Genomic DNA, 22980 nt, shown 5'->3' on the forward strand with positions numbered 1-22980 from the left:
AACTGTTGAAACTTTGGTGGTTGGTAACTTAGAGGCATCTTTAACAGGTCGATTCTTTGGGTGTACGGCTTCGCATATGAATATGAGGGTTGAATTGAGCTTTCCACCTGGTCTGTGATGGCTTCCTTGATGAGTTCTTTCAGTTGATTTTGGTGAAGATGCCATCAGTAATACCACGTATATTCTTCACAGCTCCGATTGCAGACTCCTCGATGACATCTAGTTGATCTACTTGAAAAGCCTTGGTAGTTGAGGTTTGGCCTCTTTCGTTCAAGCTCTCAAGTTTGTTCATCAACTTTGCTATCTCGTGGTCTTTTGCCTTGAGTGAAGTCGAAAGCCCCCTCGACGAGTTTTGTCAAGTTAGCCACTTGATCTTCTAAAGATGTTGTCTCGGTCATCATCACTGACATGGTGCTAGAACCCGAAGCCTTACTTGGTGATCGACACGGAGAAGTTTCCATAGGTGAATTGTCAAAGTCGCCTTGAGTGCTGAAGACAATTTCGCGCGCCTCACTTGACTTTTGTAGTGGAGTTGCTTGTGGCTTCATCTTTGAGGCGACATCTTGTGCCCCTCTTGCATTCGAAGTTGATATCAACTTGAGAATCGGCCTAGTTCGTGCATACAACTCGACGATGGATTTTGTTTTCAATGGCGGGGTTGAAGGATCTTCAATAGTGTGTTGGGGACCTGAATCAATGGCCTTGTTGCTCTTCGAAGCGACAATGGTGATCATGTTCCTCGTAGTTGCCATTGAGAGTTTTGTTGAAAATTCTTTCTTTGAAGGGAAGAGATGAAAGGTAGAGATTCCCCAGTGGAGTCGCCAGAAATTTGTAGACACAATTTTGTGTGTACCTGAAATTAAATAAGCACACGTGTACAAATATATAATTTTATTAAATATATGAATGGGTACAACCTCTATGTAATATATTCTATCAAAAGAATATGGCAATCCTCTGATTCTTCCCTTGGATTTGATGTATGGTGACTTGATTTATTTGAGTAATCAAGCCAAGATTTGTGCTTTGCAAGAACACGAATTTGGGCGTGTATTGCGAAGCGAGATGTTGTGATTTGATGCTTTGAAGAGTACCTTGATTTGTCTTCAAAGTGTTGTTGAAGAACTCTTATGGGGCGTTTTGGCTTGATCCAACAGAGCTTCGTTCTTGTTAAACTTCAAGCGTAGATGAAGGAGGCTTGAGAACTCTTTGAGAGAGAGCTTCCTTGCTTGAAGAGAGAGAGAGAGAGAGAGAGTCTTCAAGAAAATTTGTATCTCCTCTGGAATCTCCTCCCTTTAGGTTGAGGCCCTCTATTTATAGAGATCTGTAGGGGCTCTCAGGTCCTTTTCCAATGCCACGTGGCATAATTTTATTGGTTGGTCTTTATTGACGGAATCTTGACTTTATGACAAGATATCTTGAATATCTCATCTCAAGTGTCAACTTTTCATTGGCCAAGAAATATTTGAAGGCTCATTTGTTTTCCATGTCATTTATTTCAATTTTATTTTATCCTTTATTTTAAAGAATAAAATAACACGTGGTGAAATTTGATTGGTGGAAAATTTGTGTTTCTACACTGGTAGGTACTCTTCTAATCTAATATATTCATTTCAAACAAATGTTGTGAAACTCTGTTGCAAGATCAGAGTTACCAGCAAGAACTTGTACAACAGGCTAATTAAACCTTGCATTTCAGCGTCAAGAATCACAAGACACTGAGCTAATCAACTAAAGAAGTCTCATTTACCTTCAATAAGAAGCACCGATTCTCAAAGATGGTAGAACCCAATGATGCCGAGATAATGCTGTATCTTCAGGCATCTATAGCTAACTTCAAGACCTCGATTAAATTAGTCCAATGATTAAACATCAACAGGACCATTGGAACAATTAGGAGGTACCCTCTTCTCCCTGCTCAAGAGTCTCTTCAATGACCTCAGCCGCGCAGGCGGTGGCAACTTGGGCTCCTGATCCTCAGCAAGACTATCTGTAATATGCACAGGAACATCAATAACAAGCGACTCGTCATGCCCCCCACCAGCTGAAGATGACGATGATGATGATGGTGCAGAAGAAGCTGAAGAAGGTCCTTCTTCCAAGGAACCACCACCAGTGCTTACTTGAGTCTGATCCCCCAAAACAACACGTTTGTAGGAAAATCTGGAGATTCCATTGAATACCTGAAATCAAAATTTCCTCTGGAGACTGGAATATTCAGCTCCAAATCATTGAGGTTATTGTTACCACTAGAGCCTTGAGCTTGTGGTGCTACTGAGCTTCTACAGAGAGGACAAGTAGAATGAGACTGGAACACATGTCAATACAATCATGATGGAATCCATGGTTGCATTTAGGCAACAACCTGGCCTTCTCTCCCTCGACAACATCAGATAAGCAAACAGCACATTCTAGTCCATCCGGGAAATCTTTAGACTGGAAAATCACTACTGGTAAGGATCTTCGTATGGAGAGGTCTAGCCCTCTTCTCACCGGGTCTTGACCAGGGGTAAAGACAAAGCGGCGGCGTTGGCGGCGGCGAGATTGTTGAGGTTGAGTGGGCTCTTCAACGCGCCACCAAAACCATTTTGCATAAAGATGAAGAACGATAACAAAAACCACCACCAAGAATAGAACTATAATTGCTATAATCATAATCTTGCCTGCTATTTCAACTGTTGCTGAGTCATCTAATCTTCCCATGGCGGATAACAAAATGTAACACCAAAGACTCAAACTATATGACTGAAGATGAGCAGAGGAGCAAACCCAGTCGAGAATTACAAGAGAAATAGTGAAAGAACGCTTCAAAACTCAAATGGGTTTTCTTTGTTTTGTTGTGGCCATGAATGAATGTGTGTATAAAAGCAGACTAAGGAGAGTAAGAGAAAATGCGTTCGATAAGAATGGTAAATCAGAATTGAAAGACTGCTGGCTTGGACTTTTGAAGAAGAACAGAAGAAGTAGACGACGATGCTTGGGTCTGAATTTTGAACATTAAGACTTTTAAATTTAAGCAAACAAATGCAGACCAAAGTCTCTTTACCCTACACGACCAAAAGAGTGTCCCTTTCTTTACTCACAGAAAGTTGCGTCTGGTATTGTAGGAGGTGGTGCCGTGCTCCATCTTTTTGACCTTTCTTCTGCTCTCTTTACGCCCTTCAAGTTGAAAACTTTGATTTTGCATTCCTGTGCTTCCCTTCTCCTTTGAACTTAATAAACAATTAGCATTCCTTAATAAAGTCCTGCCAAACTACTGTTCAACAGGATCTTGCCTTAATTTGAAATTGTAATTGGATTAAAAATTCAAAACTCAAAATTATTCAATCATTATTACTCACCACTGCTGCTAATCAACTTCTTATTTTTTCCTAGAATGGTAATGGTGTAATTTGACAAGTCCAATCCTTTTCTGGTGTACGTATGCCAATGGTTCCTTCTATTCTATACGCAGCCGCATTATACTTTGAAATAAAAGTAGGTAATTGAACAGTACAACAAGGAGTCTCAAACCTCCATGCATCTTAATAGCACAATTGAGATTATTAAGGTAAAAATGCTTTAGTTTTAAAAAATATATTAAAATAATTATTATACAGAAACATTTTTAAAAAGCATCCAAAGTAAAAAGCTAGCACACTTCAAAACTGGGAATTAATCACCGATCCCATTTTCCTGTACTAGAACTCTTTCTTCTTGTTTTGTTTTTATATATTTAAATTTCTGGTGCAAACTTACGGAGAAAGATGGGTAAATCACAAATTCAAAGGGTTATTAATTGGTTGGTATCATGGCACTTTCTTGGAAATGCCCTCGTCGAGAAACACGGGAATCTGACTGACTATGTAATAACCCTTTTATTTTACGCAGACCTTGCATCTTCGTTGCATTGTCTGTGCGACAAGTTGATTTGCCACAATAAATTGTGCCCTTTTCATTTCCACTCGCCATCTTCCTTCTAATTTCCTTGCGTCCATAATTTTCCCAAATCAACGAAGACCACCAACCTTAAAATCAGGTCATGGAGGTGGCTTGCCGCCAAAGACTTGGTCTCCGTGAGGTTGTCTGAACGCATGCTAGACGCGAACCCCTTCTCTGAGCAAGAGTTTAACAACGAATTGAATACCTAGTGTCTGCTGCCATCAGGGACCGAGCCGGCCATGCGACTCAAGCAATTGAAACCTTTGAGCCAGTCAAAATGGCCCTGCTTGTTAAGTTTTTGGTCACCAAAGCTAATTAATGCGTGGAGCCCTATCGCAGTTATTGCCTCGTTAACATTAGTTAACCTAAAAGCATCGTTGTTAAATGATCAAGAAGATGTTCCGGGGGTTGACTGGTCATCCAGCCATGGTTCAACTATGCTTTCGTCTAGTGTTTGGTACATGTTGTTGGGTTTTCTTTTGGAAAACGTCACGTATATTGTGAAAACTCAAGAAATCATCTTGGAAAATTATACAGCTGTTTCGGAAAAAAAAATGCTACTTTTTCTTCTCTCAGGGCATCGGAGAACCCCCCGTGACCAGATGCCTTGTGAGAAAACAGAAGGCATTGATGCATTGCGAATATAATTTTGAAAGCTTGACCTAAATGGGATCAAGGTTAAGATCTCTTCACATGGGTTATTAAACACTTTTCAAACACAAATTTCAAGAAATGCAGTACCTAATCCCCGGATTGTTCGTCCAAATAAGATGCTAATCACCACCTGCTTTCAACAATGTCGTCAATGAAATTTGACTTTATTTTCATCCCCTTCTTTTGCTTCAATTGCAATGATTACTATTGGCTTAGTTTGTGTTTAGAAATATTTAAGAGATTGTTTTTTTAAATTCGTTTTTTATATAGAAATATATTAAAATAATATATTTTTTATTTTTTAAAAATTATTTTTGATATTAGTATATTAAAATAATATAAAAACACTAAAAAATATTAATTTAAAATTAAAAATAAAAAAAAATTAAATTTTTTTAAAAATATTTTTGAAACATAAAAATAAATCATAGTTTTTCATTGGATAAATGTTCCGTTTGCACACTGATTTTTTTTTTAGCGTAAACAAATAATGTTCATGCAAAGGTGGCAATTTTTTTTAAAAAATCCATCAATCAAGTTATAGTAGTTTAATTATAAAATAAAAAAAAATAAAGAAATAGCAATATTGCAAAATCTTCATATCAAGACAACAAAAACAAACAACCAAGATAGATCTTAAATAAAGTCAATTCAAAGGGATCAAATTGAAGAATAAAAAGTTGAGGGACTGAAATAAAAAAATATGCATGAATTTCCCATTAACTGTGCAAATCAGTCCATGATTCTGAGGGAAAAAATGGACTGAACATTTCTTTAAGTTTCAAATTCAATTCTAGAAGCTCTAATTATTATAAATTAATTAAATTGAATTTTTTTTTTGCAAAATCAAAAATTAATCAAGTGGTGTAACATTTCCCTTACACCTCAAGATCTCCATACATGCTCATGGAAAAAAAAAACTGAGAGATCAATCACAAAACCAAATCAATTATGAAGGATCAATTTAGAAAACAAAGAAATTAAGGGATGAAATTATACAAAATTTCAGCGGCTACAAAAAAGAAGCAGTAGCATTGTCCCCTCGCAATGTACCGTGAAAGCATGAGAGCTATTAGGGTTTTTTTTTGTTTTTTTTTTTTTTTTTTATCATATATTCATATTAATACTTGTTGTGCCACCTCACATCACCAATCCTTCGATAATGTCCGTTGTTTTTTTTTTTAGTAATTTACAATAACTCCGTTGAGGATGGTAAAATTATAGAGATCATTTTTAAAGCTTGAAGATTTAATAGAATCCTCATTTGTTTTTTTTTTTAAATTACAAAACCTCTCTTTTAAATCCAAAATGACCATAATTAAGATATATATGTACATTAAATCTTATAAATTTAAAAAATTAAAGAAAGCATATAAAATAAAGGAGACAATTACAAGTATATTAACATTGTTAATTTCACTATTTAAGTGTGGTCAATTTTTTTTGTTTCTTTCTTAATATTCATTTTCTAATCTTGTAAATTGTTTAATTTAACTATATTGTTTATAATTAATAATTAAGGACGTTTTTGGTACAAAATAAAGTTTCTATCAAATATTCAAATATTTTAATAGTGTTTGATTGTTTGTAATTTCACAATACTTAACAAAATTGTAATTTAGCCCCACCCTTCCTTTTTTTTTTCAAAAGAGACGCGTTAATTGAAAATAACTTCATTGGTCTACAAGCACCTAACACTGCTTTCTCCATCCATTAAAAAAATGAGCAATAATTTGAGAATCACATTGAAGTCAATATAAGTTACATAATATTAAAACGTAAAAACAATAAAAAATATATAAAATATAAAATTTTAAACAATTAATTATTGATTAATATATTTGACTCAATTGGATGGAGTACGGAATAATTGGTATTTTATAAATTACTTTAGTTATTTCCACTTGGGGTGGTCCACATAAGTCAAACTTTGCAGAAGCTGAGCAAAACCAGGCGTGTGTCTAATGTACACGCAATTGTTTATTCTGGTGTTTTTAAAAAATCTTGATTTTTATTTTTTATTTTAAATTATTATTTTTATATTTTTACATTATATTTAATGTGCTGATATTAAAAATAAATTTTAAAATATAAAAAATATTATCATAATATATTTCTAAATAAAAAATACTAAAAAAAAGACCAAACCCTCCTTTTCGGCGCCATAGTCCTCCATCAACAAGTGTGATTAATCTATTATAATTTCTTAATCAGAGAAGAACAAAGTGAGGAAGATGTTTTATTTTCTAGTAAAGTTTTTTTATTTTGAAGTAAATAAATAAAAATACCAACCTCGAAAATCATGCGGTGGCCTATCACTTGATTTTGCCCATCCTTACCAGCCACGTCATCAAGCCAATCCTCACTCATGTCATTGCCACCATTTTGGGCTTTCCATTGATACCTAAAACTGGAGTAAAAAAGAAATCATCATTCTGTTTGTCTTATGTTTCAATGGTGTTTTTAAATTTTTTACATTTTGAATTATATTTTTATATTATTTTGATGGGTTAATATTAAAAATAAATTATAAGGAATAAAAAAATTATTCTAATTTATTTTCGAATAAAAAATTCCTCGAAAAACAATCTCCACGTATGCATGAACAGTCTGACGTGTTAAAGACAAAATGATGGATTATGAATGATAAGTGTCGTGAACTCGTGATCATGGGCACTGATGGTTTTTTCATAAGCGTTTGAAAGCAGAAACACAGACGTGCTTGAAGGGCACACCGATTTCGCCTTTTAAGAAAGTTCCGGGAAGAAAGAGGAGCCTCACATGCAGGCCAGTTCGCGTAATAATCTCCTCAATTATTGTTCCTTTTTTTAATTTATATATATTTTTTGTTTTTTTTTGTATTTGATCATGAATGACTAAATAGTTTTTAATAAATGATCCATTACTTCTTTTGATTTAGACTTTCTTAAGAATTGTTTTTAATTTTTAAAAAAAATATTTTTAAAATATAAAAATAAACAATCCTAAAGTTATTTAAGGTGAGAGGCTCTAGATAAAGAGAGGCAAGCACTTGCGTAGCTTGGGGCCTCAGTCTTGGGGTTTGGTTTATTGTTTGGCAGTATAATTACAGTTATTTTTTAAATAATTTTTTATATTAAAATATATATTAATAATATTTTTTTTATTTTTTTAAAAATTATTTTTGATATAGCACATCAAAATAATTTAAAAATTACTAAAAATATATTAATTTGAGGTTAATAAAAAAATAAAAAAAAATTCAAATTTTTTCAAAAATATTTTTTAAAACGCATAAATAAATAGTCCCGTTCATTTTGAACTTGCATTTGCAGTAAAATTAAATTTTTGATTCATAAAAAAATTATTTTTTAATCAATTTATTATAATTAGATAGCCATTAATGAGTAGCCTGAATAAGTGAATAGTAATTCTCCACTTCGGGAATATTATTTTCTAAGTAAAAAAATGTCAAGTTTTTTTGTTTGTTTATAGTAAATAATTAAAGCAAAATAAAAAAAAAAAATAATTATGGTAATTATTAAAATTAACTTTCATCAATTTTGGCTTTAAAAATAAGTATAAAATTGAATTGAATGAAAGATGTTCCACGTATATTGCACAGCAGCTCATTTGTCTTCTCAAGTACTGTTTTCTGGTTTCATTTGCCTCTTGTTTCCCCTCTTTTCTTCTGTTCTTTAGCATAGGTTTTTTTTTTTTAGTATTTTAGTTTCAAAATATTTTTGAAAAAAATATTATAAATTTAATACTTATTGTTTAATGGAACTCATTGATAATAAAAATGAGGTTTTTTTTTTTTTTACTTTGATGTGGACAGCCAATTGTTTTCTCTCTTCTCTCTTATTAATTTTTTTTCGGCAAAAACACATAATTCTCCAACTAAAAGAATCAAAATAGAAATTGAAAAACATCTCAAAGCATTTTTTCCCCTAAAAGATGTTGGATGAACAATGCAAGGTAAATTTTTGTTGCCACCCCCCCCCCTTTCAATTTTTATCCCCTTATTTTTTTATTTTATTTTTATAAACAACAAAACCATTTTCATTTTTTTTTTCAAAATCTAGCATCAATTATAAAAATGTTGTTTAACACCTCCATAACATGATAGAAAGTAAATTAAAATAAATTATCAAGTCTAATCCCAATTAATACAATATAAAAAGATGAAATAAAAAGAAGTTAGATGAAGAAAAAAAAAAAAAAAGCTTAAAAAAAAAAACTATTACAATCCATAGTATTTTCACTCACATGCATAATGCTACAATGCATGTACAATGAAAATACTTAGTCATGGGAAAAAAAATTAAATTGGATTTTAAAAATATTTTTATTACATATAAAAATGAGACTCACCATAATTATTATTTTTTTAGATTCGAGGAAACCCCACCCCCCGGAGAATGCATTTTGTGGGCCTAGGTAAGTGAGTAAAACCCTGACTGTCCCAAACTCTTACAAGAGATGCACGCCCTGACTCGAACTCGAGACTTGCTGTACAGATCTCAAGCCCTTTGTCATTACGCTACACCCCTTGAGGGTGATTCACCATAAAAATTGTTCATGGGTTTAAGCTTTATACAAGATAGAAAAATACATCCCCAAGAGGTGTGGTGAGGTTTTACTTGCTTACTTGGGCCCACAAAGTGCGCTTTCCAGGGGGTAGGGTTTTCTCGAATAAAAAAAAAAGATAGAAAAATACAAAATCCTAAAAATTCAACCAAAACACTTATTTAATAGTTTTTTTTATAAGAATGTTTGAAAGTGTGATAGCAGTTGTCTTTTAAAGTATTTTTTTTTTATAAATACATCAAAATAATATATTTTTTTTTATTTAAAAAAATTATTTCTTACATCAGCATATCAAAATGATCTGAAAACACCAAAAAAATAATTAATTTAAAGTAAATAAAAAATAAAAAAAATAAATTTATTTAAAAATAATTTTAAAACAGAAAAATAAATAGATTTTATATTTCATATACCGAACCCTTTTTTGACCAGGAAAATCAAAGTTACTGATGTGTGCAAAAATCAAGTTTAGATTTCGAGACCTACAACACAACACCACACACAGGCATGGTTTTTGTGGCTTATTCTAAATTTACCCAAAAGCACGATGCCAAGGCCCATAAACGTGGAAACTGGATCAGCCTATAAATCTAAAAATATCAACGTGGGCTGCTGCTATCTTCTCTTCTGCAACAGACAGCCACCACCCTTTCTCTACGTGTGGCTCTCCCGCTCTGTCTCCTCCACTTCTTTCAAGATTCTGCGTCTTACCCTCCTCCTTCCCTTTCTTTTAAAATAAAACTACACTCCCGTTTTCACCCTCCCTGACATTTTATCATATAAGAGTAGAAGATTTTGAGCCTGCCTCTCAACACCTTCATGTATTATAGGTGCCCATTTGAGCTAATTGGTTTTGCTTTTGGATGAATGACCTCTCATCAATGCCTTTACTAGGTTCTTTCTCTTCTCCCCAGCTCTACCTGCATGCCTTTCTTATTAAATCTCCGTCTTTTTTCCTTAGAACTATGGCAAGTTAGCATTTTTTCCGTTTCTAGATAGTTCTACAGTTTTTGCTACAAGATATTCACTCAAAGTTTTGCCACTTCTAACTCTATAACTGTATAATTTACTGTTATAATTCAGGGTTTTGCGGTTAGCAAAGAAGTTTGCTAAATATTGTACGATATTCTCCTGCTTTTTTCTTTCACGTGCTTTTTCATTATTGTCTCTCACCGCTGACTGCCATTTTTTTGTATTGTAACTGTACAAAAGATTGTTGTTAGCATGCAAGTCTCTACCTTTTATTTAGACTTTCTTGGATATTTGGATCTTCATCGCCTATACGCGGTGGACTTGTAGGAGTACTTTTCTTACCACTGAATTTGTTAATGGTTGGTTTCGGTGGGCAGATATTGCTACTGCTCAGGCTTCCTTGCAAAATCATCTGGGCCTACTAAGGGTTCAAACCAATGCTAATTGCAAAGTTTTTTCAAGTCCATTTGCCTTTGGTGATGATAAGAGGCTGTTATCATTAGGGAAATCCATCAAATTCCGTAGAAAGATAAATGTTTTTGAGAGGAGTAAACTTCAGATAAAAGCTGTTGCTACTGTTGAACCGAAGTCTTTGGTTCGCAAGGGAGATGGAAAAAGGAAAACAAGTCTTGAAAATGAACAACTTGCTGCCAATTCGGATACCTTGCCTGCTCAAGTTGAGTCTTCAGGCGAAGACTCGATGGCATTAGATGACAAAGAAAACTTGAGACGGAAAAGGATTTCTAATGCAAATAAAGGGAACACGCCATGGAACAAAGGCAGGAAACATAGTCCTGGTAAGCAATATCTAAATACGTAGTTCTGCATTTGTCATTTTGTTTTCTTCATTTGTTGACTTGTAATCTGGTGATGTTACTTAACGATTTTAATACATGTGCAGAAACCCTTCAGAAGATTAGAGAAAGGACAAGGCTTGCAATGCAGGATCCTAAGGTGATGTCATGTAAGAATAATTTATATATTCCCTTGGCATGGTGTGATAAGTTTACAATCTACTCTATATTTGGATCCAGTTTTCAGATGAAAAACTTTGATACAAGCTTAAGCAAAGGAATTGATGAAGTTTTCTAGGACATTCAATCCCTTTGTCTCTTGATTATTGCCTTAAAAATGCAGGCCTCTGTAGCTAGCCAGCTGAAACTCTTCCTAAAAACCGTAAACAACCCAAAATAATGCTTATTCTCCCGTATCTGGCTGGTCCTCACCAAGTGTCAAGTAGGTCCTTCTTTGACAGTAAATTGTTCAGTTACACTAGTCTATGATATTGTGGTGGAATTAATTGAGTAGCCAGGAGGATTTACTGCAATGACCAATGATCAACGTTGGCCTTGGCACCTGACTTGTTGGTGTGCACAATGTTAAGAAAAACTGTAGTTAGCAACTGGTTGAATCTTTTGACCTTTAATTGATTTGACATTTGTTTCTCTGTTCTTTTGAGTTCACACTTTGTCTCAATCGCTTTACTTATGGTTCATCCAGGATGAACCTGTCCTTTTCCTGACCATTCATAAGTTTAATGATCTTCTTCATCCCACTCACCTTCATGGACAATTTTACTTTTACATTATTGTTTTAGCTAATGTATTGGATACAACATTAATGTATGCATGATATGGCTTCACAGATTACGCATATGATGACTCTATGAATAGGATTGGCATGTTAAATTGTATAATTCACTCAAAATTTGGTTATGCAGATCAAGATGAAGCTAGCCAACCTTGGACACGCGCAGAGGTGGGTAATTCTCTGTTTGCCTCTTTTACTAAAAATTTGATTTAAACTGCCATTTCCGCTGCTAATGCTAATAAAGGTTCCGTCACTTAACTATCTTAATTTACCTTGTAAATTGTTTCTTACTCGGGTAAAAGATTCTGATTGGAAGTTCTAGATGAAAATTGTGCGCACCATTTCTTGTTATCTTACAGCAAAGAGACAAGGGAGAAAATCGGGCGTGGAGTTAGGTTGGGGTGGCAAAAACGCCGGGAGAAGCAGATGGTGCAGGAAAGTTGTTATTTTGAATGGCAGAATTTAATTGCAGAGGCTTCAAGAAGAGGCTATACTGGTGAGGAAGAGCTGCGGTGGGATTCCTACAATATCTTAAGGCAACAGCTTGAGGTTGAATGGGTGGAGAGCGTTCAACAAAGGAAAACATTGCCTAGGCCAAAAGGTAGCAAAAGAGCACCAAAATCCCTTGAACAGAGAAGAAAAATATCAGAAGCCATAGCTGCGAAATGGGCTGATCCTGTGAGTTCTTTCTGGTATTTTTGATGCTATATGTTTCCTCCAATGAATATTGATTCTGAATTCTGATAATGGACCATAAGATTAGTGGTAAATGAAGGGGTGGAAAAAAAAAAGAAAAAAAAAGAGAGGCATGAAACAAAAATCAATTGTGGAATAAGAATTTATGATGTTGCTTGGCCAAGACATATGTCATGTTGTATGACTTAACTGTCTAGTCCTAAAGTATTCCTTCATCAGAAATATTTGGTATGGAGCTGATATACCTGTGAAAAAAATTAGTTGATCTGAACATATGCATATTCTGATATTTCTTGTCTAAATACTCTTCCATTTTTTGCCATCTGCCTTTCTAGTATTACTCATCATTCAGCCAACTCCATGTTCTTCTGGTGATTGCATACTCATCACTCATGAGTTAAGTTTAATTATGACTCCTGATGATATAAATTTCAACTAATTCAACTCTGCAGCTGTGAACTCACACATATTTTATCCCCTATTACAATCAATCAACTTTCTTTGTTCCCACTAGGAATACCGTGAGAGAGTTTACTCTGGCCTTAGTAAATATCATGGCACGCTAGCTGGAGCTGCAAGAAAGCCAAGGCGGATGCCAAGTGGTAGTTCACAGTCTGCTAGACGGGCCTCCTCAAAGAGAAGAACCAGTGATACAGAAAAGGGGTATACTAGAAGCCCAATCCAGCAGTTGAGGCGAAGAAGTAGGACACCATCATATAAGGATCCTTTGGCAAGTTCGAAGTTGGAGATGATAAAGAACATCAGAGCACAAAGAATTGCCACAGAAACCAAGACAAATGAAGCCATTGAACGAGCAAGGTTGGTTTGCTAATGGTTGACTTTGCAAACCTAGTACATGACTTACTATATGAGCACTAACTGAAGTTGAATTTAGTAACCTGCACTATGAATGCTGTACACATCTCAATCCATCATTTTCAGCACTTGTGTTTGGTGCTATTCCACCTAACTAATTAAGTTCATTTGTTCTCGGTCCCTACCGGGAATTGTTACTGAAAAGGAAAGCGGTAGCAGTAATGAAGCTAGATGAATCCATCTTGTTCTGAGTTTCACAACTCTTTCTTTTGGTTGCAATTTGAACTTTCCACCAACATATTAGACTGCTCGCCTTGTAGAGAAACTATAATCATCTTATATGATATCCTACAGGTCTTTAATTGTGGAAGCTGAGAAGGCTGCTAACGCTCTTGAAGCTGCTGCAATGAAGAGCCCCATTGCCCGAGCCTCCCTAACTGAAGCCAGAAAGCTTATTTCTGAAGCAATTCAATCTATTGAATCCGTGGATACAGGGAATGGTGTATCCAGTGATAGCATATCTAATGTGAATGACAGATACCCATCTCTTGCACTAACTGAACTGGTTAGTGAGGATGAGAAGGAAATAAATGCAGGCAATGGAAGCATGGATCAAGTAGAGTCGAGACAAGTAAATGGGACCATGATCATGGAAACAAGTAAAGATGAAGACCTCAATTTCAGTAATTTAGGCTTCCATGATTTACTGAATGGTCAGGGGGGACTTCTCCCTTCAAGCTCCAGTGCATATAGTTTGCCTTCCTCAACCATAGACCATTCGAGTTCAGGAAAGCAACCTGACCAAGTGGAACCAAACGGGAGTCTCACGTCTGAAAAGATTAATCTACCAAATGGATCTAGAGTTCAGTATGTGGAAGAGGAGACACCTTCCAAATCTGTCGCTACTAAGAAATGGGTTCATGGAAGGCTTGTTGAAGGGACGGAAGGAGGATGAGACAGTCCATAGAATTTCTCAAATATGATACATTTATGTCCCTTCTCATCTTCCCCTGTTCTTCAGCTCCTTAATCGTCGGGAGAGGTCAACAATCCTGCTCAACACAAATTGGCTTCCGCAGTTTAACCGAGGGTGATGCGTTAATGACTCTATCATCCGTCATATTTTGTTTATAGCTAGCATGTAATATTTAGAGATGCAAACGATTTTTGATTCACACCGCGCACTTGAAACATTCCTAGTCTCTCTGTAACTGTTCCATGTGAGATTCAAGGTTAGATCTTGTACTAATATTAATATATATGCAGAGGCAGACCAAATTGTATCCAATTGTTCTTTATGCCTCTCAGCTATAATGCGCCTGCCATATGTTTATTTCTCTTGAATTATCTGAGCTAATAAAGTTAGAAAGAAGCTGAAAATATGTACCACGAACGCGTATCATGAACTTCAAATGTGATTCCTTACAAGCTCCAACAATGTTCCCTTCACATGTACATGCGACAATAAGGGAGAGATCGACGGAAGGCGTGGGAACAAAGGTAGCTAGCCTAGCGTTTAGGGCTGTTGGTAGGAGAGGAAGTTTTATCAGAGCGGCGGAGTTGGGAGTTCACAATTTTCTCCACCTTTTCCCTTCCTCCTCCCCTCTATTTATCTCCTCCGCTTCTTCCCTCTGTAAAATCAATCAAGATTTGTTTCGATTAGCTGTTTCTTGGTTAGTTAAAGAACAAGAGATATGAATATATAGCCCAAGTAAATCATTGATGCTTACGTTGATGGTTTCAATGACAGCAGCTCCGTTGGGTGCCATTGCTGTCATTAACCTCAGACTCCTTATCATGAGCAGCTCATCATGCTCCTTGCTGCAAACTCCAAAACCAATCTTTTGAGTCACCGGCCACCAACCGGTCATTTCAAACGTGATCTTGGATTCCTAATACAGAGGGTCCTTATTGTTAAACATCAAAATTTAGATCCAAGGCGTAATTATATAGAAAAATGATAAAAGGGAGGGCTCGTGCTCCTGCTGTATCTGTAATTGTTACCAGATGTCCACTGTAAGACATGCTGTTTTGGCATGTGTCTTTCTTCCTTTCCTTATGTGACGTTTATTACATTAATACAACCTTAAAATAATTTCTGTTTGAACACTCTCTATCAACTGAGTACACTAAAAAAAGGCGGCCTTTCAATCCAGGATTATTTTCACAAAGCCAAAGGATTTGCTGACATCCTTTCAGCTATTGCTCAACCTCTAGTAGAGTAAGAACTCATCTCTTATATTCTGGCTGGTTTGCCAACTTAGTATGATCCTCTTATCACATCTGTCAACACTCGTTTGGATCCAATGCAGCTTGATGAACTCTTTGGCCATCTTCTTACTCATGAACTACGTGTGCATCAAGTTGCCACCTCCATCGATTTCTCTGCAAATCTAGCTGCTCTCTTATAAAAACAATGGTCGCGGTAAATTTTTCTTCCTGTCCTCTCTCTCGTGATATCAATAATCGAGGGCGTGAACGTATTCATAAGAGTTTTTAAGCCCGTTAAAAATAGATTTATCACTCACATCCATAAATGTTTCCTGTTGCTCCCAGAATAATTATGGGAAACTAAAACTGAGAAACATATTTTTTTACCTTCAATTACAATATATATATATATATATTATTGGAGGATAATCCCAATGGGTCTTTACTGACTGATCGAGGTAATTATATCGTTACCATGTCTTGAAGAAGATGAAGTTGAGCTACTAGATGATGACATTCTTAGAGGTAATTACACGATGACTGGATTTTGAACCACTATGTGAGGGATTTGTGGCAGAGGAAATTAGCCATATAGTCGTTCAGAGTTCTTTCTTTGAGTGTTTTTGGTATTGAGGTAGTGTTTTTGGTATTAAGGTAGTTGTTGTGATTATAATTTTGAAAAAAAATATTTTATAAAAAATACTTTTAGTTGAGGTTGGTTTGAAATATAGGTGTTTGGTTAAAACTGTGGTTAAAATTGAGGTTGAAGAAAAAATAGTTTAATGTGTTTGGTTAAGAATGCTTTTGAAATTGAGATTATAAAATAATTTTAAAAAAATATATATTAATATTGATGGTTTTAAATTTAAATATTGTAAAATCAATTATTTCTATTACATCATAAAAAAAATAATACTATAGTTTTCATAATTTTTTAAGCGTGTAATAAAATTAGATAAAATATTATCAGATACAAAATTAATATTATTGTGCGAGTAAATTTAATTCACTCTATACTAGTTTTTCGAGAAAAAAAAATATTGTTCACATCGTAAATGAATTTAATTCTCTAAACTAGTTTTTTTTTTTAAAAAAAAAAAAATTAATACAATTAACACACTAAAAAAAAAAAACAAACAGTGCAAGTGAATTGCACTGTTCACGTGAACAGTGCAATTCACTCGTGAACAGTGCAGTGAATTGCACTGTTCGTTAGTTTTTACAGGCAATGCATGAAAAACAGGTTTTTTATACTTTTCATTTTCAGCGTTTTTTTTATGAAAAAATGAAAAGTATATATTTTATACCACTTGAAAAAATGAAATAAATATTCATTGTACACGATTAGAATCTCATTTCTTAAGTCTCTGGTATGAGCCAAAAATTGGTGAAAATGTTTTAGATGTTTCACCGTTTGTTTTGTTATGCTAATTAAAGAGTGGATTTATTTTTTTATTAAAGCCTTTCAATATTTAACTCATAATATTGATTCCATTCGACCCAACTTAATTATGTATGATTTTATAAGATCTTGGTACTTGATAATTGTAAAAGTTTAATATATTGATAGAATATTCACATTTCATTTGTCTTCAAGTAATCCTTAGTATCTTTAAATAATTTGACTCCATGTTGACTCTATATATATATATATATATATATATATATATATATATATATAGCTGTAGATTAGACTAATTAAAAGTCAATTAATTATTATTATACCATGGAACAATGCAGGAGCACAATGATGAGGCCAGATCCGTAAACAGCTGCAACAAATATTGGGCCGGGCCGGTGGAGCTAAGAGAGTGAGAGAGGCGGGTGTGAAGTCATTATCCGCCACCGACGACTGATGGATATTTGTTTTGCTTCCTCTTTAATTTTCCTCACCCCCATACGCTTTCTCTACCCTCCGCGAGGACCACCACCTTCATCTTTCATCCGATCTCACCTTACTCTCACTCAAGATGACATGTACATAACTTATTCACATTCATCTCAAACCCACTAAACGACACTGCCCCACCGACAATCCCAAAAAGCAAAGCAAGCACCCAATGGAGAGAGATTCGTCAGACGAAGAGGACGATCGCGAGCACCTAATTGAACAAAACGATAGAAAACACCACCAGAACGGCGTCCTCCCCACCTCATCCCCAACACGCCGACGATCCACAACATTCGATGTCGAATCTCGGATACGACAACGTTTCAACTTCAACAAGAGGTACTCTCTGTTGGCTGCTGCTATAGTATTCCTCCCTCTCTTCATTTTATTCCTTTCTTTTTCCACCGACATTCGGAATTTATTTTCGACCCATCTCAAGGTCGGGGATTCCCTCTCTATCCGAATGCGCGAATCCGAACTACGCGCTCTTTATCTGTTGAGAAAGCAGCAGCTCTCTCTCTCCTCTCTCTGGAATTCCACTGGCAATTCCACATTGTTAGAAAAGGATCTCAATTCCGTTTCCTTTGAAGATTTGAAATCTGCATTGCTAAAACAAATTTCTTTAAATAAAGAAATCCAACAGGTTTTATTAGCCCCTCATGAGTCAGGGAATGTGTCGTCATCGTCATCAGATTTGGATTTTAGCAATGCCGGTGGTTTCGTCCAGAGATGTGAAAAAGTGGATCAGAGATTCGCCGACAGAAAAACAATAGAATGGAAACCGAAACCCAATAAATTTTTATTCGCGCTTTGTTTATCTGGGCAGATGAGTAACCATTTGATTTGTTTAGAGAAACACATGTTTTTCGCTGCATTGTTGAATCGGGTCTTGGTTATCCCGAGCTCCAGGTTTGATTATCAGTATAATAGGGTTTTAGATATTGAGCACGTAAACGATTGTTTGGGGAGGAAGGTTGTTGTTACCTTCGAGGAGTTTGTGGAAATTATGAAGAATAAACCCCATATTGATAGGTTCTTTTGTTATTTTTCTGATCCTACTCCATGTTATGTTGATGAAGAACATGTCAAGAAGCTGAAGGGGTTGGGGGTTTCTATGGGGAAACTTGAGTCCCCATGGAAGGAGGATATTAAGAAGCCAAGCAAGCTTGCTGTTAAGGATGTCGAGGGGAAGTTTGTGAGTGATGATAATGTTATTGCTGTGGGAGATGTGTTTTTTGCTGATGTGGAGGAAGAGTGGATTATGCAGCCAGGTGGTCCTATTGCTCATAAATGCAAGACTTTGATTGAACCAACTAGGATAATTATGCTTACTGCGCAGAGGTTTATTCAAACTTTCTTGGGGAGTAACTTCATTGCTCTCCATTTTCGGCGTCATGGATTTTTGAAGTTCTGGTATGTGTTGCTTTTTTCATGCCTGTTCCTTTATGTTTATTGCAGTTGGTGCTTTTTGCCTCTTTGTTTTAGAAGGTATGAACTGTTTTACTCTGTATAGTGTGATAGAGAAGGAGGGGATGGGGGAAAGGAACTCTTACATCTATCTAGTGTCTAATGCCCACTTGATAACTTGTTGTGGTGGTCACAGTCAAAATCTTTAAGCATTTTGCTTTTAAGCATCTGTAAAATTAGATTTTCAATCAGGAGATTCCTTGTAATTTTGAGCCATGAATTTGAAACTGAAGAAAAATAGGGACGAGGCTTTTAAAATGATGATTTGGTTGCAAGTACGGTGCATATGTTGTGTGTTTTTATGCATGAGTACATGTGGCTTTATGCATCAACCTAGTTTTTTTTAATCAATTTGTTACTCTATGCATAAGTTTATAGACATATGGTGGAACTGCTTGAATACAGATTGATTTGTTTATATAAGATCTCATAGACAGTCTTGGAGCATAACACTTAAAATGCAACTGTTCACTTGTTTTAGAGCAACATCTATTTCTTGCTCCAATCAGCATGCATGATCGGATTGGGCTCTAAACATTATGAATGTTTATTTATTAGAATTTATTTTACCTTATCGAGAAGATTTAGACATCATGATGCCTCTAAGAACCCCTGTATATTTTGCCAGCAATGCCAAGAAGCCAAGTTGCTTTTATCCTGTTCCCCAAGCGGCAGATTGCATTGCTCGGGTGGTTGAAAGGGCCAATGCACCTGTGGTATATCTCTCCACAGATGCGGCAGAAAGTGAAACTGGTTTGCTGCAGTCACTAGTTGTGGTGAATGGAAGGACCGTTCCACTTGTTACACGTCCTTCTCGTAATTCAGCTGAAAAGTGGGATGCTTTGTTATACAGACATGGCCTCCAGGAAGATGCGCAGGTAAGACTAAATTTCTTTTCTTCCTGTGCATTTGTTTTAGCATGGGTTAAAGGAGATTTACATCCTGAATTTCATCCATTGCCTGTTTATTTTTACTGATTGTTCCCAAGAGTTTTCTGGGTGTGATAACAATTGAAAATGCTTGGCAATTGATCCCTTTACATTCCTTTCTCTGTTTGATTTTTGGATTCCTCAGAAGGTGATGTTTCACTTAATAAATGATCCAATTTGATCAGTTTTGACAAGGATGGTATTTGATCACGGGCTTCTCCTCCAAGCTTTTGGAGGATACATTAGTAGGCTTGCTTGGACTTTTGAATTTAAATAGCCTATTGATCATGAAGAAAAACTCCACAATTGTGCACGATGCTATCCTTTTTAGGATATTCTACAAATAGATGTGAAAAAAGAAAAGAAAATAAATCACAGTCTACCTGGTTTGAGCTAAATTTGTTTGCTGATTACGAGTTAAACGATCCCTTTTGATTAGCTGTTTGTTTTGCTAAAGTGATCACTGTACTATGCACTACTTCCATATTGTGAATGTATAAAATCTATCATAATTGGTTTTCTGGCATGCTCTAGTTTTATCAGATTTATCTTCTAAAAGACTTACAAATCCTTTAGTGAAAGAGCTATTCATGGATTTTAATGCAGTTCTTGTGGTGGATCAAGTAAATAAGTTTCAGCTTTATTCTGTGCGGTGTGCAGAAGAAGTGCATTTAAATTCTTTTCCACTGGCATATAATTATTCATCGTGCATATGAATGACTCCCTTGTATTTGATTTTGTTAGAGATTAGAGAGAGGCCCGCTTTGGCATCTTATTGAACAATAATGGTGATATTGTTCCTCCATTTGTCTCACTCTTGATTTTTCTCTTTCCTTTTTTTGTTCCCGCTTTATCCTTTTCTTCCTAGACATAATTGAAATGCCCTCAGTTTGGTGCCCTTTTACATTGGAAAATTAAGTTCTCAAAGCATTTGATTGCTCCGTTAATTTGGACAATGTGAAGACATTGTGTGAATTCAACAGTCCCTACGAATCTCACATATGATAATTACATGAGCGTATGCTGTATGTTACATGCTGTCTTTTTTTCCCCTCAAATTGAAAATAATTTATCGGGTTTTCATTTGTAGGTGGAAGCTATGCTGGATAAGACAATATGTGCTATGTCCAGTGTGTTCATTGGAGCCTCTGGATCCACTTTCACTGAGGACATCTTTAGGCTGCGGAAGGGTTGGGAATCAGCATCTTCATGCGATGAGTACCTCTGCCAAGGTGAATTACCTAATTACATTGCAGAAAATGAATGAAGAAGATACAGGAAACTGGTCGTTGGTGCTCTGCCTCTTCAATACACATTAGTTCTTCGTGATAATCTGCCGGTGAGGCTGGTTTGTCATGGATACTCAATAAATCTGGAAATAACTCCTTGGTTGATGCCCAATTCAGTTAGTGGTGCTGAATTTCACCATAGCATGTATTTTAGTGTCCATAATAGGTGTTTGTATCTTGCACATAGCTTTTTCGTTTCATTGTTTCGGTCATGGCTGAGTATTATTTTTGCAATGCACATGGTGTTAAAAACTAGTGACAGCAGTTGAAGAAATCTATTTTCCATTTGTGTTGCCAGTGATGATGCTCCACAGTCTGTCTTCTCCTCTGCCAAGCTTATTCAGATGCTTTCATTAAATCTGTAAACTTTGTATTCAAAGATACAAAGAGGCTTTCTTTGTAGCTTAATGCTCAGTATCTTGGCGGCTTTCTCAAATTATCGATGGATACCACTTAAATTTGCCTGAATTAGACGATCCAATAACCCCTTGACAATGTAATAACAATTGCTTCTTCGTTCTCGTCCATTTCAAAAAAAGAAAAAAAAGTGGTTGCATCCCTTGATCCTCTTGATTAGAGAGTTAACATAATTTAAATTCTTAGGTAGAATAATATTTTATTTAAAATTCTAGGTTCAAAACTCAGTGGAGAATATAAAAAAACCATTTATGAATCTTATTTAATAACTCTAGGATTTGGATGATGCAAGAATATTTCATTATTTTATTTGAATTCATGTTTTTCTTCTTCAGCTAATTGACATATGTGGATGGTCCACGCTAAGACTTTTTTAAAATATTTACTCATTACATCAAATTATTTTAGCTAAATATTTTATCTCTATCTTCCTTTTATATATATATATAAACCCCTAACAATTTTTATATGGGTGTAAACTATATCATTGACCTATAAAACACAGACACACTCATATATTTATTGCTCAGATCATATGATTTGCGATCAGAGTCTATTTACATTCTCGAAGGCTGTCAATAATCTTACAGAAACTCACATCGGCAAAGTTGTTTTGTCTCCCGATTTGATTCTTGATAATGTTTTATTTTATGTGTCCCATATTTCCAATTGAATTTAATTTCGATAAGTAAATTAACCCTTGATTCATCCTGCATCACCGTCTTCCTAAACCAATTCATCGGGGAAGATGATTGGGAAGGGAATTGAGCATTTTCACGTTCCTTTTCGGTCCTATATTGTACATATAATATTTATGAGTGTGTGTATAACACTCAAAATAAAATTTTAAATAATAATTTAACATACATGATTTGAATTCAAATTTAAAGATATATTAATTTCAAATTATATAATATAAACATGATATTTAATATCTAAATATAATTTTAAATTTTAAATCATTCATAAATAGTTAAAACTTACAAATCAATACTAAAAATAATTTTAACTTAAAAGAATTCAATATGAAAAAAATGTCAAAATATTAAGAAAGTAAAAGGTTTTAATAAAAAAAAAATATATAAATCAAATATCATCTCCATCATTAATATAAAAATAATAATCTTGATCTTGTGGTGGTATGTAAAAAAATATAAATCAGTTTCACTAAACTCGACCTCTTCTTCTTTTAAAATCAAAGTAGGCAAAAATATCTCAATAAACTAACAACTTTAATTCTCATCATCAAGAAGGTTAGGGTCTTTATAAATCTACTTATTTAAGCCAGTGTTATCAAAGCTAAAATTTAAAATGTCTCTTGTTTTGCTAAAATTTCTATAAACTAAAAACATAAAAAAAAATCAATATAAACTATATATATTAGTGATAAATTTAATTTTTAAAAATTAATATTAATATTAATATTAATGAAAGTAGTAATAATTATTTTTAATATTATTATTAATATAATAATATTAATATTTTAACGTAGTTGAATGCTCAAATTATAACGAATTGAAGACAAAATCACTTAGTCTCTTATGCTCTAGCTTATTCCA

The 22980-nt window shown here is 34.7% G+C and overlaps 3 protein-coding genes across 3 annotated transcripts; 2 read left to right on the forward strand and 1 right to left on the reverse strand.

Annotated features, from left to right (window-relative positions):
* Positions 1–1587: 1587 nt before the first annotated feature.
* On the reverse strand, positions 1588–3326 carry LOC118038065 (RING-H2 finger protein ATL3-like). Its single transcript, XM_073407998.1, is given in 3 exon segments — positions 1588–2134; positions 2137–2316; positions 2319–3326. Coding segments are annotated over 3 exon segments (834 nt in total). The 5' UTR covers positions 2704–3326; the 3' UTR covers positions 1588–1865.
* A 6441-nt stretch (positions 3327–9767) lies between these two features.
* LOC118038066 (uncharacterized) lies at positions 9768–14505 on the forward strand. Its single transcript, XM_035044344.2, has 7 exons — positions 9768–10038; positions 10494–10913; positions 11018–11070; positions 11837–11874; positions 12066–12384; positions 12917–13221; positions 13573–14505. Exons 1-7 carry the CDS (start codon positions 10008–10010, stop codon positions 14171–14173), a joined length of 1767 nt encoding a protein of 588 aa, XP_034900235.1. The 5' UTR covers positions 9768–10007; the 3' UTR covers positions 14174–14505.
* Positions 14506–17267: 2762 nt separating this feature from the next.
* Positions 17268–21301, forward strand: LOC118037909 (O-fucosyltransferase 36). Its single transcript, XM_035044070.2, has 3 exons — positions 17268–18732; positions 19415–19664; positions 20806–21301. Exons 1-3 carry the CDS (start codon positions 17489–17491, stop codon positions 20980–20982), a joined length of 1671 nt encoding a protein of 556 aa, XP_034899961.1. The 5' UTR covers positions 17268–17488; the 3' UTR covers positions 20983–21301.
* Positions 21302–22980: the final 1679 nt, after the last annotated feature.

The sequence above is a fragment of the Populus alba genome, chromosome 3 (genome assembly GCF_005239225.2).
Source record: "Populus alba chromosome 3, ASM523922v2, whole genome shotgun sequence".
Taxonomy (NCBI): Eukaryota; Viridiplantae; Streptophyta; class Magnoliopsida; order Malpighiales; family Salicaceae; genus Populus; species Populus alba.